At 30.1% G+C, this 15956-nt stretch overlaps 1 protein-coding gene across 6 annotated transcripts in view; it reads left to right on the top strand.

The window, feature by feature from the left end:
* Positions 1-808: 808 nt before the first annotated feature.
* The window catches only part of LOC117170716 (putative E3 ubiquitin-protein ligase UNKL), a 59640-nt gene continuing 44492 nt past the window's right edge, over positions 809-15956 (top strand). For 4 of the 6 annotated variants that reach the window (XM_033357724.1, XM_033357721.1, XM_033357720.1 and 1 more), the window contains exon 1: positions 809-1250. In XM_033357724.1, coding sequence (XP_033213615.1) covers positions 1012-1250 — 239 coding nt within the window. In that variant the 5' untranslated portion in view covers positions 809-1011. The remainder of the gene's footprint in view (positions 1251-15956) is intronic. The other 2 variants (XM_033357723.1, XM_033357722.1) reach the window with 2 other exon arrangements.

The raw sequence follows: 15956 nt of genomic DNA, 5'->3' as shown, positions 1-15956 counted from the left end.
TTCCTATGTCCATGGTCAGTAGCATGGACATAGGAAACACGGGACTAGGCATACCATCCTGACTTGGGTGAGCGGGGTTAAATCCACGGGAGGAGGGAGAATTCCATGAGCGGGGAGAGCCGCCATCTTCCGATGTGTCACTTGATTATGCGCACGAGCATTTTTGCCGACAAACTGTGCATGAAAATATAAACATGTGGGCGCTGCCATGTTTGTCGCGGGACATTAAAAGGTGGTGGACCTCACCCCTCATTGCATCACCCGCACAATGGCATGCCTAATCCCTTGTTTCTTATATTCATGCGCTGCTCCAGTGAATAGTCATCCTAAAGTTTTAAACACCAATTTCTAGAATATTGCTATTCTCGAAAACCGCAAAACAAAACCTTGCATAACGGAACTACTCAAGAAAAGCGTAAAACAACTATTTTAGTTATTGCGTCGCTCGGTGGTTCGGCACCATGGGCACATTTCCAAGAAGAAGACCAAACAGCGTTGCCAACACGGTGTAGTTGCCAAGTATAGTACAATTGTACTCAAAAAGTACAATCCGAAGTTTATCTTTTTCCAGAGTTTTCTGTACGCATGTTGATTTTTTAAATATGAATAATGGTAAATGAGATCTTCTAAAATAGTAAAATATATCAAATTAATTAAAGAAAAGCTATAGTCAACATACTTAAGTGTTTGAAAGAATATATATTTGAATTTAGCGCCAACAGTTTCTTAGTTCGCGGCTCCGCCGTTACAAGTACAATTTCTTAATTTTGAGTACAATTTGCGAGTACAAAGAAAAATGAAGTCCGAGGCGTTGTTGACAGCTCAGTCTCCGACGGAAAAAGCAAATCACTACAAGTAAGTAAAGAGCCCACCGGGCGGGTAGCGTGCTGACTAAAAAACGATACGCGGGCGAAGGAGAGTTTTGGATTTAAAAAAAAAGAGAGTGTGTGTCCCAGTGCCAGAGAGTGACAGAACGAAAGGAAGTACCGCGAGCCACCAAACACCACAATAATGTCACATTCTGTGGATTCGCATTCTAGATATCTTAAAGAATTTCGCGTCGAACAATGCCCACTATTTATTCAGCGAAAGTGCACTCAACATCGGCCCTTCACGTGTTTCAATTGGCACTTTATGAACCAGAGAAGAAGGCGACCGATCAGAAAAAGAGACAGAACCTTCAACTATAGTGCCGACAGTTATTGTAGCAAGTACGACGAGACGACCGGCATTTGTCCAGATGGAGACGAGTGAGTTTTTCATTTTTAATTAAGTTAGTGGATAAAGTTTTCTCGAGTAGTAATCTGATAACGAAAGTGAAAAGTGGACAAAAAGCACAGATGTTATTTCATCCCTGTACCCCCTCCCCATGTGGGGCTTCCTCACCTCATCCTTCCAGTCAACAACATTGTTTTGCTTTGGATTTTATTGCGTTTTAAGTTGACACTTCTTCTTGAATGTGGGCGAGGTCTTTCTTATATTTTGTTTGGATAAAAAGATTTCGTGATGAGATTAAGATTTATCGGGCCGTTTTGCTTACGTCGCCAGATTCATGAGTATACCCCCAGTTCTCAGAGTTTTAGTTCCATCGATTCCTCTAATATTTTGTTGTCGCGAGAGATGTTCATCTTACCGACAGCGCAGAGCCTTTCTCTTGAGAGTACCCCTTCCCTTCAAAGATTGTCCCTCCATGCCTTTTTTGTATGCTCTCGAATAGCATTTCTGTTCTTTATTATTTATATCATTCGTATCAATTCAGATATAAAAAAAATCTCTTATTTATTTCTGTGAGTTTGAGATTTTTAAGGTTATTTAGGGCCCTCCTTCCTATTTATTGTAGTTCATCTGAGATCGTTTTTTTAAATACATTTTACAGCAAATGATTCATCTTTCTTTTGTGTAATTGTGTCGTCCTTTCGTGCTTTCATTTGAATTACAAATTTTTTGTTCATTTTAAAAAGGACTAGTAATTTTCAAAATACTGATTCCTGAATTATGTTTCTGATTTTATCAGTTGTCGGGGTGTCTTACAAGGATAATAATTTACAACCATTTTTTTTAATTAGAGTAATTTGAATTTTTACTAGAGGCTTTGTCTATGAGTAACGACATTTCGGTACAAATATAAAAAGGGAATATTTGTACTACAAATAACCAGACTTTTTCGGTCGTTGAGACACTTTCATTTTTGAAACTTAGCTTATTTGTACTTTTTTTTGTATTAGATTTTTCGTGTTATCTTTTAATAAATGTTGAAATTACTTTAGATTTTTATCTGATGACCGAAACCATTTAAAATCCGACAGGAAGAAATTAGGCCAATATGTATTTTTTCGATTTGCAAAAAAAAATAGAAAGTGCGTATTTGATTTTCTTTAATTTGTCATTTTTTACCAATTTTATATATTTATCGCTTTCTTTTTGATTCTGATAGCGCTTATCTACTCTTTTAATCCGCCGGATTTAAAAAAGGTTCATAATTAACAAAATCACAGTAGATTTTTGTATGAGATCAAATTTTCTGACAAACGACAAAATGAAAAAATGTTTAGAAAAAAGTTCGCACTTTAAAAAAGGTACAACGAAAAATACCTCTGATGGGTCCACGTGAACAGATCATGGGAATTTTAGTGTCGGAATAGGATTCGGGTTCTAATTGACCGATTTAAAGCTTTTCGACATCTAAGTTTACTTCTTTTAAGATACATTTCAAAATTGAATTTTTTTGTTGTGAAAAAATTAAAAATGAAAAACGCGTTTACCAAAAAATTCAATTTTTTTCGCCAGAGGAAAGTAGATGTGTCATATCAAACCCTAAAATTATCACATTTGAATTTTTTTTATAAATGAAGAATTAATAAAATTTTGCATACATTGTTTACATTCGGGTTTTTACTAATGTTTTTAATACTTTTTTATTTTATAAACAAGATGACAACACATATTTTTGACTTTTGAAGAATACTGTTCGTTATAAAATATTCAGATTCATTTAAAAAGACCTAGAATCAATGACACAGCTATTTAGAAATTTTTTTTCAGTAAAACTGTAGAAGTATAAACATTCATTGCATTTTTTTAACACAAATAAGTGGATAAAAAGAATATCAAGAATATAAGCAATGTTTGTTCACTTAGTTTCAAAAACATTTTTACAATGTATAGACAAAAGGGGTGAGTTGGAATAATGAAAATTAATAAATAATTTTTTGTATAGTATACAAATTTTATAAATAATTATCTGTTCCCGCTATTCGTGGGAAAAAATACCATTTTTATGCCAGCGATCCCTAATTATCCCGTAGTTATGGCTTAATAATTGTACAAACAAACTTATTTAACAAAGTAGCTCTTTGACTATGTTAGAAGTCTTGGGCAATGACTAACAATTATTATTATGGTTATAAACAATTTTGTAAATAAAGTTTTCTCTCGTTATATCATCTTATCCTATAAATTAAAAAAAAAAACTATTTTTCATGTTGGAATCAACTGAGAATGACTCTTTGCCCTCACATTTGGTCAGTCGATAATAATATCATTAAATGTAATTATTTACCAAAAATTCGCGATCATTAACATGCAACAAAATAATAATAATCATTAATATTAATGCAAATAACCATTTGCTACGAATATTCTTACGCATTTCACGAGCTTCACTAATAACAATTGGCTTCCTTACATTACAAATTATTAATTAATTTTTATCAATCCAAATCACAAACCCCTTTAGTGACCAAACATGGCTAATACCCACGAAACTATTTTCATTCACATATTTGTTTATAACAAAATCCAATACTATTTTAAATTTCTACAGTTCTGCTGAAAAACATTTGTAAATTGTCGTGACATTGATTTTACATGTAGATCTTTTTGAAAGAATCTCAATATTTTATAGCGAAAGGTATTATTCAAAAGTTAAAAAAATTTGTTACATATTTTGCATATGAAATAAAAAAGTATTTAAAACCATTTTTAAAAACTCGTATGTAAACAATGTATGCAGAATTTTATTAATGTTAATTTATAAAAAAATTAAACATGATTCAAATAATTGTCATTTGACAATTAATTTTTCCACCGGCACGAAAAAATAAAATGAAAAATGGAATTTTTTGGAAAACGCGACTTTTATTTTTTCCCAAAATTTTCAACAAAATTTCAATTTTGTTATTTTTAAAGTTATCTTAAAACAAGTAAATTGAGACGACGAAAAGTTAAGTCGGTTAATTAGAGCCCATTATAATTTATTTAAAAGAAAAGTTGACAAAAAGTTGAAAGTTCCATATCTCCGCCATTTTTTCGAATTTTCGAAAAGAATTTGGTGGGATTTTTTTTCATCACATTTTACAATGAAGATATTTTTTTTTTTTATTTTACTATATTTTTAGGGAAAAAAATTCGCCCATCAGAAATTGCAATAAAAATACCTAAAAAAAATTCTGTCCATCAGAAGCTGCAATAAAAATACAGGAAGGGTAAAAAGGACGGTGGTTCCAGATCATCTTAAGGGCATGTGATACAGTTTCCCCGGATTTTTTCCCACAAAAATGAAAATTTAAAAAAACTGAATTCGGAGATGCTATAAAATATCACAACAGACGTCTCCGATTTCTTTTTTGAGGAATAATTACAAAAAAAATTTATTTGCTAAATAAAAATTTTATGCATATGCATTATTTTGAAGTTACGTCGTTTTTCATCTCTTCCTTTCCGATACTCCGGAAATTATTTATAAAATAAACTTTTTTGATTGGCTGCAAACAAGGTTAGTTCCGGGAGATTAGTTACTATGTTTATTTGTAAGTCCAAAGTTTTCGGCCAAAAATATTGTGTAGTTTGGAAGTAACGCTCGGGTGAATTGTGACACACATAACCTCGAAATATGCACGCACGTTGTTAGCAATATCAAAAATTGTTTGATAAAAAAACACAAAAAAAGTGTGCGGGGATGACTGTTAGCATATTAGCTATCATTTCCTAGATTTTGAAGGCTATATTTTGAAGGATATATTTCTTATACTAGGAAAAAAGCCGGGTGAATCTAACACTGAAAAAATCGATACTATTTCCTAAGCGCTATGCAAATTAATCAAATTTTGCTAAATTAAAACTTTTTTGAATTAACCTAGAAAAACAGTTTGTGGGGACGTCCGTTAGCATGTTCGCTATCATTTCCCAAATTTTTAAAACAAAATATTTATTATTCTAGAAAAAAAGCCGGGGAACCTAAAACTAGTAAAATCGACAATTTTCTAAGTATCACATGCCCTTAATTATTTTTTTTTCAAATTTCGAAAACATAAAAAAATATGAGCTCAATGTGGATTAAATCGTTTTTAGGGCCGGAAGAATGTTTGTCCTACAATCTAATTTCCCCAGGCCACAAAATTTTTCCTGATGAAAGTACAAATTCAACAAAATTATTTGACTTAAAATATAATAGTGGTTTTGTTGTTGTTGAGAAAATCGACATCTAATGTTTTCTGAAAAACCGCCGTCATTCTGTGATAGAGGTTTAACAATTTTTGTTTTAAACGCAAAATTAGAATAACCGCAACTGTGTTTCGACTTAAAGTGTAGAACTTAAATTATTTTAATTGCTTCGGCCTAATAAAGCACTTTATTTTAGCATCGAATTGCAACGTTTGTCTAGGTCAAAAAGTCCATGTCAAAATTCGGTTGGTATTTGGAAGCAATCGAAGTAGACCTTAAAATGTAATTTTTTAACTGTAAATATCTCGTAAATTGTAAGAATTAAGGAATTAAGTAAAGAATTAAGGAATTAAGACCGATATCTGCGGATTGCAAACGATGTTAAGGGATTTAAACAAAATTTAAGGATTTCAAAAGATTCGAAAGTACATATATTCACCGATTTTAGAGGTTTTTAACAGATTTAGCGGAATTGTAAAGGATTTCCGAATAATGCGGCGGTTTTAAGGGATTCCGAGAAATTTGAAAAGCTTTTAAAAGATTTAAAAATATTTCAAGTGTTTCCAGAGATTCGGAAAGATTCTCGTGAAATTTTAAAGATTTTAATGAATTTTAAGGATTTTAATCGACTTAAATTATCTCGGATTTTTATGGAATTTTGAAAATTTCAAGGATTTTCAAAGATTTGATGTAGTCTCAAAGAATTCAATTAGCATATTTAAAAAATGGAAAGTGGAGACTTCCGTAAGAAATTACTTGACCCCCCCCCCTTCCCTTAAGTCACATAATTAATAGACGTCCCAGGAGTGATTCTTATACGCTTAATTCCTTGTTTCAAAATAACACCCGGATTTAATGTGGTTTTCCTAGATTTCCAAGTGGAATTCTGTATAAACTTTCACCCGAGTGTATTTTCGTATTTACATATATCTTTCATTTTATTTGAAAGGTACATAATATATATCTGATTTTTGATCGTCTTATGCTTCTTTTTTATAAAAAATTTTTTTCCTCTTAAATTAAAGCCAAAATTATACATTGGCTTTAATTATTTTCATTTCAATAACCTGCGATTCAGAATGTTTCCAATTATTTGTTTCCCAATTTCCTGTCTTCTTCAGGAGTTCCAGGGGCTGACCACATGATGGAAATTGGGGTTCATTTCCTTTGGATGATGGCCGCGAAAATCTCTGTTGACTAGCGCATCGCGGCCGAGATTTTCGCGCGCATAGAAAATTAAAAATTATTTCTTGTTGAGATATTCCATTCACTGCGTATCCTTCGATTGTGCCGTTGGCATATACTACACACGAATACGTAACGGCGTCGCGTGACGTTAATTAGCATTGAAAATAACGTGATGAATTGAACAGGAGAGGATCCGATCGCACGCGCCACACTTACAATCCCGCCTAGTTGTTGATAAAACGCCGGCGTTAGTTTATTTACTACGGGGGATATTATGCAATCGGAGGGTAACTGACCGGATAAATTGTTATAATTTTTTATTATTGTTTTGATGTCAGTTCAGATTATCCCTTTAAATCGATTTTATGCGATAATCGATTCCAATTTTGAATAATTTTTTTGCCTTATTTTTTTAATTTAATTAAAATCTTACAGATTTGTTCAATTAAATTTTAAATTTTTGAGGAATTTAAAATCATTCAATTTATACAATTTGAATCGATCCATTTTCAAGTTGGAGTTTTCCCCCTTTTGCTTTGAATATACGATATTTATAAACACAATAAAATATATAAACTCCTAAAGAAAGGATAAGCTGAAACCTTTTAAAATCAACTACAAAGTGAAAGCTCTAATTTTATCAATTTAAAGTCAAATGATCAAAATGAGTCCACTTAAATTTTAAATGTTTATATGAATGTTGATAAATCTTAGAAAAATGAAGTTAAATATATTTATAAGTGTCACGATTTTATTAGTAATAATGGTATTTTTTAAAAAGAGAAAACATTCTTCATGCTGAGAAAGATTTTAAATGTATAAAAACTGTTTATCTATTACAATTTTTGTTGTGGGAGTTTTTGATATCTCTTTCACAAGATTTCCAATGTACCAAGTATAGTGAAACTCTTCTATAGCGTCGATTTTGGGGCTGGCGGTGGGTGGAAACTAACTCATTATAGCCAGCTCCGCTTTTGTTTATTCACGCTTGAGTGCTCGCCTGAGTGACAACCGCAGACCCCGCGGCTTCTGCGTTGCACCTTATATACGTAACTGCATCGCGGCCTCAATTCTCAGGACTAGAAGGGAGGGCTGATAAAGGGTTTCACTGTATATTCAATTTCTTCAAATAAATTTTTGAATTGGCTGATCATAAAAAAATTGTTTAACAATATTTAAAAATATAAAAATTTTTGCAAAAAGAGTATTTCTACTTTTCTAAATGTAAAAATTAATTTTTAATCTTTCCCCTATTTCATCCTTTTTTGTGAACAAATTACTCTGTTTTCTTTTTTGCGCTCCTTTTAGGCTGTGTTGAATTTAGATTTGTTAAAAATGTAGTTGAGTAAATTCATAGTTGTAGTGTGCTCTACCGAACTAGATAACCAAACTTTTTTTCGAAAATAGGTTTATTGCATGAAAAATTAAAAAAAAATCGAATACGCATTGTAGTAAAACGATTTTTTTTGTAAATATCATTATTATCAAGATTATTTACAATTTAGTTAAGATTTTAACGTAATAAATTTTTTAAAACTTTTTAACATCGATATTTCATGCAGTCATTATTATTTAATTATACTATATATCATATTATTCAGCATACTCATATTTCGGGAATAAGTTTGTATTTTTATGAAAAATTGAAAATTCTTTTATTGATCGCTATGCAAAGCCGATTTTGAAAACCCATGAAATTTTAATCTCTGATATTTTATTTTTAAACTGAAAATTGAATTTTATATCACAATCGGCAGCGCAGTGTACTTCAATTTGTGATCAGTGTCACTTTGAAATTGTCAATTTACACATCCATTTCTTGGAACCTAAATTACTTTTTTATCAAACTTTTTTGGTATCAGTCCAGCAACAATTCGGCTCGTGAGTGGACATTTGTTTTTTCTTTAAATAAAGATTTCAGTTTTATAGAATTTATTTTCGCTCCTATGAAAAATTCCCATTTTGTTGATTATATAGTTCTGTACTGCCACCCTTCAGTTTTTAAATTACTTTCTAATTTTATCTTTATTTATAAAAGGGTTGATTTTCATTCATATTTCTTTTACAAAACAATTTCTCAGTTCTGGAAGTTTGTTAGATTATTCAAACTTTTGTTCGCTGCAAAAATCATGAAGCTTACTGAATGTCACTTCGCAAAGAATAATTATTTTCAAAGAATAGGTACTTTTAATTAAATTAATTTTCTCCATTTTTTACATTTCGTTTTAATTAAGAGCCATATAATTGTATAACTTTTGATTTAATAATTTATAATTAAAAACGCTTGAAGTTTAACGATTTTCAAATTGTAAATGGTTATCATTTAATTATTTCAGATTTAAATGTTTAGGAATGCTATACCATTTAAAAATTAATAGATTTTGGAATCGAAAATGTTGAATTGTGGGATCTATGATGCAAATTTACTAAATTAAAAAATGCAAGTTTCATATTTTTGTAATGTACTTTTTATAGTGTTGTTCGATTTATAATTATCGAAATTTTATTCTGCATTCATGCCAAAGTCACTTATTAATTAATTTTTAGAATTGTTAATTTCCGAAATAAAATCAAAGTTACTTACTAAATTAGAAACTAGAAACTTGAATATCAACTTTCACAGAAGTAGCAATATTTCGTCCCAGTCGGTCATTTTTTACACTTGCAAATATTCGACCTTCATGCATTCACTTTACATTGTAGCAGGAATACTATTTCAACTTTTGCATATAAAAATGTAAATACCTGAGTTCTGAAACTTACATAGCCATAAGATCATTTTCTAAAATTCAATAAGTAAAATGAAATAATGAAGAAAACTTGAATTTCCGCAATTAAAAAGTCCCTGTCCACATATCGAGATGTAATGTAATTTATTAGGTATAAAAAATATACCACAAATTGGATGGAGTTCTTAGTATCCATTTAATACGTCCTAGTAATCATTACATTATATTATTTTTCCGGAATCATTTAAATGCACCATGTTCGGTTTTTTTTTATTATCCTCCTCGTCTCGGATCGGCAATCGTGACCAGATTGAAAATAAACGGACACGATAACGCGATCCTGGCATCTCTGAAGTTTTTTTTTAACCTACTAGCAACCAAGAGGGAACACAACCCGTTTCATTTGTTCGAATCGTTAAAAATACGATGCAAGGTTCAATCAATAAAAAAAACCCAGGCAATTTGTAGACTTGATTAGAGTTCTTTTAAAGAATTCAATATGTTTTCAAATAGCAGTTTCGATAACTAATAGGTGAAAAATATATGTCTGTCCTTTAAATAGGGTTTCCAAAACTTGAAATACTTCTCTCACAACTGTTCATAATTATTGTGCAAGCCTACCAGTGAGTCATTCATTATCTTTCACTGTGTCAGAATTTACTCAGCCAAGCAATATGTTTTTCCTCGATAAAAATGCGATTACGTTTTTATACTTACAGATTTTAAGAAATAAGTCATTTTAATTAGGTGGTATGCTTTTAACTTTTATTTTTACTGCAAACAAAGTCTCTAGATTACATATTTTACATTCGTTTTATAATTTAAATTCTAAGATTTTCAAAAGTGGAAAAAATTAATGTGCCTATCTTTGAAAATTCAATCTTAGAAAATAGTATTATGTTTGTTTGTTGTTGTTTTTACATTGGAATCAACTGTAATATTTTCTTCTTTCGTTTGAAAGGAAAATCGCGGTTGCTTATGTCACTGTAATTATGTGTTGGACTGACAAATCGTGCAGACAGATCTATTGACCGGATGGACATGATCTAAATTGTAGTGATTCATTAAGCGTAATTTCTTATTTCACTTGTGATGCATTTGGTAATATTCAATGCAAACTTTAATAATCTTTATTAATGTTGACAATCACAATATAATTTTGTTACGAAATATTTAGAATTTAGAAAATAGAATGATTACAAATTTGAACATTTTTTGGGAACATTTAAAACTGAATATGAATAAGATCAAAACGAAATACTTTCCAAATTAATGTGCTTGAATTTCGGATGTTCAAATGAACGACATTTTTTACTGAAAACCTTGTAAACTAGAAAAGGGGAATCATATTTCGTTGACTTGAACGTTCAGAACTTTAGGCACATTCCAAATTAGTCCTTTTCAAGTGAATGCATTTAAATCTGAACGATTTTGCAAATGATTCATTTCGAAATTTCATTGAACGGTATCCTCATTTGGAAGGTTTTAAGTATTTGTAAAAATTTCATTTTCGAGATGATTTGTTTGTAGCGTCCCCCTTAGGAGCAGTACAAAAATTACGTGAAGCCACCGTGCGTAAAGCTTTTTCTGTATTGAAAGTTTGTAAGTTTAACATTGGGATAACGGTTGGGTTGCCCCCCCTCCCCCCGTTCTTAATGCGTTACGTATTTTTTAACGGCCCCTTATTCATTTTCCATATTTGTAAAAAAGGTCAATTTGGGTTTTTAGTAAAATACATTTTTCAAGATCTAACATGAGATTTCGTCAAAACACTGTTCACAGATGAAGGATTTAAAATTTGGCTTTTAAATTAAGATTTTTGATTTTAAAAAATACAGGCTTTCAATAAATACTTCCAAATTTGAGTTTTTAACCCGTATGACGGCAAGCTAAAATAGTGACGTTAAACGGCAAGTCGGACTTTTCAGGCCGGTTGAAATTCAAACCCGTTTTTTCATTAAGGGTATAGAAAAGCCGAAGAAATTCCATCATTTTTATTCATAATTACAAGATTTTTTAAATAATATAATGGTATTAAAAAATATGCATATCTGTAAAACTGAAATATATTCGTCAAAACATTTTTTTTAATGCAAACATAAGTAATATGAATATTATTTTCATCACGATAATCATAGCTGATGTTCCAATAAACAGCGGGCCTGCTCTGTCGTGCAAGTTAAAAAGAAACTTAAATCACATTTTTGACGAGAATGAGATTTTCGCATCAATCGATTCGCAAAAGAACACTGCAAATCTACGCTAACGAGAATTCTGAAAAACAGATATATTTGATTAAATAACAAGTTTTTTGCGACTAAAATTTGTAATTCGTTGCAGGATTAAACCGTGAGTAACTGAAAAGTTGTATTTGGCCTCTAAACGCCAGATATGACGTATAGAAATACAACTCAAAAAGACCGCTTGTCGACTCGAGATTTTTTTAACTTGTAAAAGGCTGGAGGCTCCATCTTCAAAATACAATAAGGTCGAGTTATTTTACACATAAAAAAGCCGCGTGTCAACTCGCGGCTTTTCCCCCTATATGTTTTACTATGAGCAACCGCATGTCGATTTTTTATAGCAAAAAAATAAAATGTAAATTTTTTTACAGAATGAGACAAATATTCATCAATTTGTATGAATGGCGTTAAAACATTTGTAAGCTATTAATTCCATAATACTTTTTCGAGTCAAAATCTTTCTCGTTGATTTTCTCCGTTCGAAGTTGAACAGACATACGTGTCTTTTGACGGGCCTAGCAGTGCCCGTGCTAGGCCCATCTTAGCTTTTTCTGTATTAATAAAATATATACGTTTTCGTGGATTAATCCACAGATGAAATTTTCAAAATACCCTAATTTTTTATTTATTTAGACTTCACAAAAATAAATTTCTATGCACAAGCCCTTAGTTCATATACAACTCTTTGTAAGTCGAAAATCGTGATCCGCCAGGCCTGTGAGACCCGCTTATCTTTTTGACGGCAAAGGTTAAACCATATTTGAGACTGGGAGATTTTTTTATCGTAAAAATGAAAATTTTTAATTTCTCTCGTTAATTATGAAAGATATCACAAGAGTTCAATATCTATTTTTCACAGAACTTTGTTAGAATTTGGAAAAAATATCAGTGTGGGTTTTTTTGTTGAGAAGAAAATCGGGGCTTAATATTCAGATTTCAAAAGAAGACAATAAAAGCTATCAAAATCTGAAATAAAACCATGAATATATTTATTAGGTAAACAGTTAGATGGATTTAAGGAAAAAAATTCGGATTTTTTTTAAAGATAAAGCAAAAAATTCAAATACGCATAAGTTCGTAGACGTGAAATAGATTTGGTCACATAATTTATGCTTTTTAAATTCTTTTTCCACGAATTATCATAGAACAACATTTAGTAACATTTTATGACCATTTTTTTACATTCTCATCAGAGATGGTATTATATTTGTGTAAAATTGCCCCCGTAAGTTTAATTTGCTATCCTCGAGCGTAAAAATATAAATTTGACCAAGAGACAATTTGCGGCCCACTTTTTATTCTACGCGATTTTAAAGAGTATGAACAATCTATTTTTTGAAATAGAATTTTTTTTAAATGTTTTTTTCAAAAAATTATATACAGGTCCCTACATATTGACAACCGGTGGATAAATGAACATATGATTTGGTGGACTAATGTAGGTCCACTAGGACTATATTCCAGCTAAGTTTGAACTCGATCAAAAAAAATTAATTTTAGGTGGGGTGCAATTGCAAAATAGGGGCGTCACCTGTTTTCTGGCTGGAAAACACTCTTTTAGGCAGCAAACTAATAGAATATTTAATTAACCGATAAATAAAGGGATTTGACTAGACAGAAGTTAAAATTTATTGTTGCTTTTGTTACTACGATGTCTTAAATGTGGGTATGTCACGATATCGCAATGATCATACGTAACTCGCTGTTTAGGCGCTTTTAAACATCCAAACGGCCAGAAAACCCCATTTTTGTTAGATATAATAAAGCTTGTGTCCTTTTTCCAAAAAGGTAATTCTTTTATTTTTAATTTATTTTTATAACTATAGTTTATTAAAAATTTGTACTCATTTTTTTACACAACTTTAAAAAAAATTTAATTTAATCTTATTTCTTACGATTAAAATAAAATCTAATTTTCCTATCTAAAAATTATTAATAAGAAATTTGTAGATCCTTTTTGAGTGAACAACTTTTACCTTTTAATTTTTTTCGTACCTTGTGTCGTTTAAAAAAAATGTAATTTTTAAAAATTTTAAATGTTATTTTTTACAGTTAAAACAAAAACTACGTGTCCAATCAAAAAATTATGCACGACAAACTTGGATGAGTTATTATTCTTACTTGGAAGAGCAACTTTTGTTTATTCATTTTTTTCATAGCTAGTGTGGTTTTTCCGAAATTTATTTTTTTTTATTTTTAATTTTTTTACGAATAAAACTAAAACTGCGCATCTTATCGAAATTGTAGTTTTTTGGATGCACAACTTTAGTCTTATTGTTTTTTTGTTACTTGGGCCGTTTGTCCAAAATTTAACTTTTTAATTTTTAATGCTTTTTACGAATTAACGAATTAACTTCGCGTCCTATCAAAAAATGATGTTAGCAAATTTGTTGATATTTTTATGGTGCACAATTTTAGTGCATTCATTTTTTCCGTGTTTTGCATACTTTGAGCTCAAAATGCAATTTTTAATTTTTCAATATTTTTTGTGTGATCAAAAATAGAATTTTTGACTTCTCGACAAAATTCAAAAAGTTGTTATGGTAATCATGCAGGGCTTTCAAAAAGCAACGTTTTTGTTTTCGTAGCTCTTTTTCATATCGTGCTTTGTTTGGCTTAAAATGTTCATTTTCGTTTTTGTTATTTTTTTTTATTTTGAAAATGCTATAACTGATAATTTTCTTTTTATCGAAAACCTAACACGATATAAAACACACCTAACATGATACTACAAACTGCAAAAGTAGTTCAGCCAAAAAAGATCGACAAATTTTTTAATAATAATTTTTAGGTGTAGGAGAAAGTTGAACTAAAATTTCTGTCTTACTTTACCCTCTTTTTTTCAAGGCCTATGACCTACTTTGTCCCCTTTTTTAAAGTCCGATTGTCCTACATTCCGAAAATCAACTATGGTCACCTTACTTATTACACTTCATTTAATATTTATTTAATTACACACAGATTAGGGTGATTCGTTTTATAAGGCAAATAGAAGGATTTCCGAGTCTGAGCATGCACACTAGTTTAATTTGTACCTTTTTAGTCAACAAATAAAAAAAATCAAATTCGGAAATGATTTGAGTTTTGTTTATTTCAATTCTTTTTTTTCTATTTGCTTAATGTCTTGAAAACACATGTAATTAATTTGTAAAGGGCATACAGAATACATACCCAGTATTCGCGATAGCAGAGGATAATTTAATCTTTTCTGAACATGTCGTAATTGTGAAATAACCTAATTTTAGAAAAATGTGAAACAAGTAAGAAAAAATAATTATTTCCGATCTTAAAAAAGTGTTGTGAGCATATCTCGCTTACATTGTTGTCGAAAACCTGATTATTGGTTGAGACACTGCGTAAATATGACTTAGAGTGGCTGTTTTCAGTTTGTTTGTTTATCAATAAAGATTACGAATTTTCTGCTGCACCAATTTTGTAAATCAACATTTTCAAACAAGTAATTTTATTTCATAATAAAATTTATTCACAAATGTTTCTTAACTTTATTAACAAAAGATTTAATTTTAACTGATTTTTTAATATTGGGAGAGAAATCGGTTCTTAACATTTTGCCATCACACTATAATTTGTAAACTTTTGCACACTTTCAACGAGATGAGAAAAATGAAATTATGGACAAGATTTACGGTAAAATTTAAAATGATTTTGGTTTTATTTTAAAGGATTAATTTTAAGATTTCAAAATATTTCAAAAAAGAATCTGGAAGATACCATTTTTTTTATTTTGCAGGATTTACAAATTTTGTAAGGAAATTGAATTATTTTATAAGATATTTAAAAGGTTTGATAAAATCTTAAAATAATTTAATTCTTGAGAAGATTTCGAAAAAAAAGGTTTTTAAAAAATCTGGAAGATTTTGAGAAAAAAAGCAAGTTTTTTAATATTCCTGGAAAACTTTGTATGGCTATTAATTATGAAAAATTAGTTATTATAGAAAATTTAAAAATATTTCTGTGAATGTCGGTTTGAAAGTTTATCTCTATGTAGAAATTTATTCTTTTTTGTTGAAAAATGTAACTCTTTGTTTGAAAATGATTTTTATCAGATGGAGTTTTAATTCTTACAAACTGACGAGGCCCGGCGTCGACGGACGAAACATGTTTTACTAATATCACAATAAACATACTATGGCCAGTAGACAAAAACTTCAAGACCTACCTTTAATTATCATTTCATCTGGCCAAAACCCTAACACAGTTTATAAACTGTTTTTGATTTAAAATTTACATTTTTTTTTTTGAAATCTCAACTATTAAAATTTTGGCTGAGAATTGTAACTATCTGTAACTATTTCGCTAAAGTATCGTTTTTTTTTTGTTTTTTTTTTTTTTT

Source organism: Belonocnema kinseyi, chromosome 4, assembly GCF_010883055.1.
Source record: "Belonocnema kinseyi isolate 2016_QV_RU_SX_M_011 chromosome 4, B_treatae_v1, whole genome shotgun sequence".
NCBI classification, from domain to species: Eukaryota; Metazoa; Arthropoda; class Insecta; order Hymenoptera; family Cynipidae; genus Belonocnema; species Belonocnema kinseyi.
This window is presented reverse-complemented; position numbering and strand designations above follow the sequence as displayed.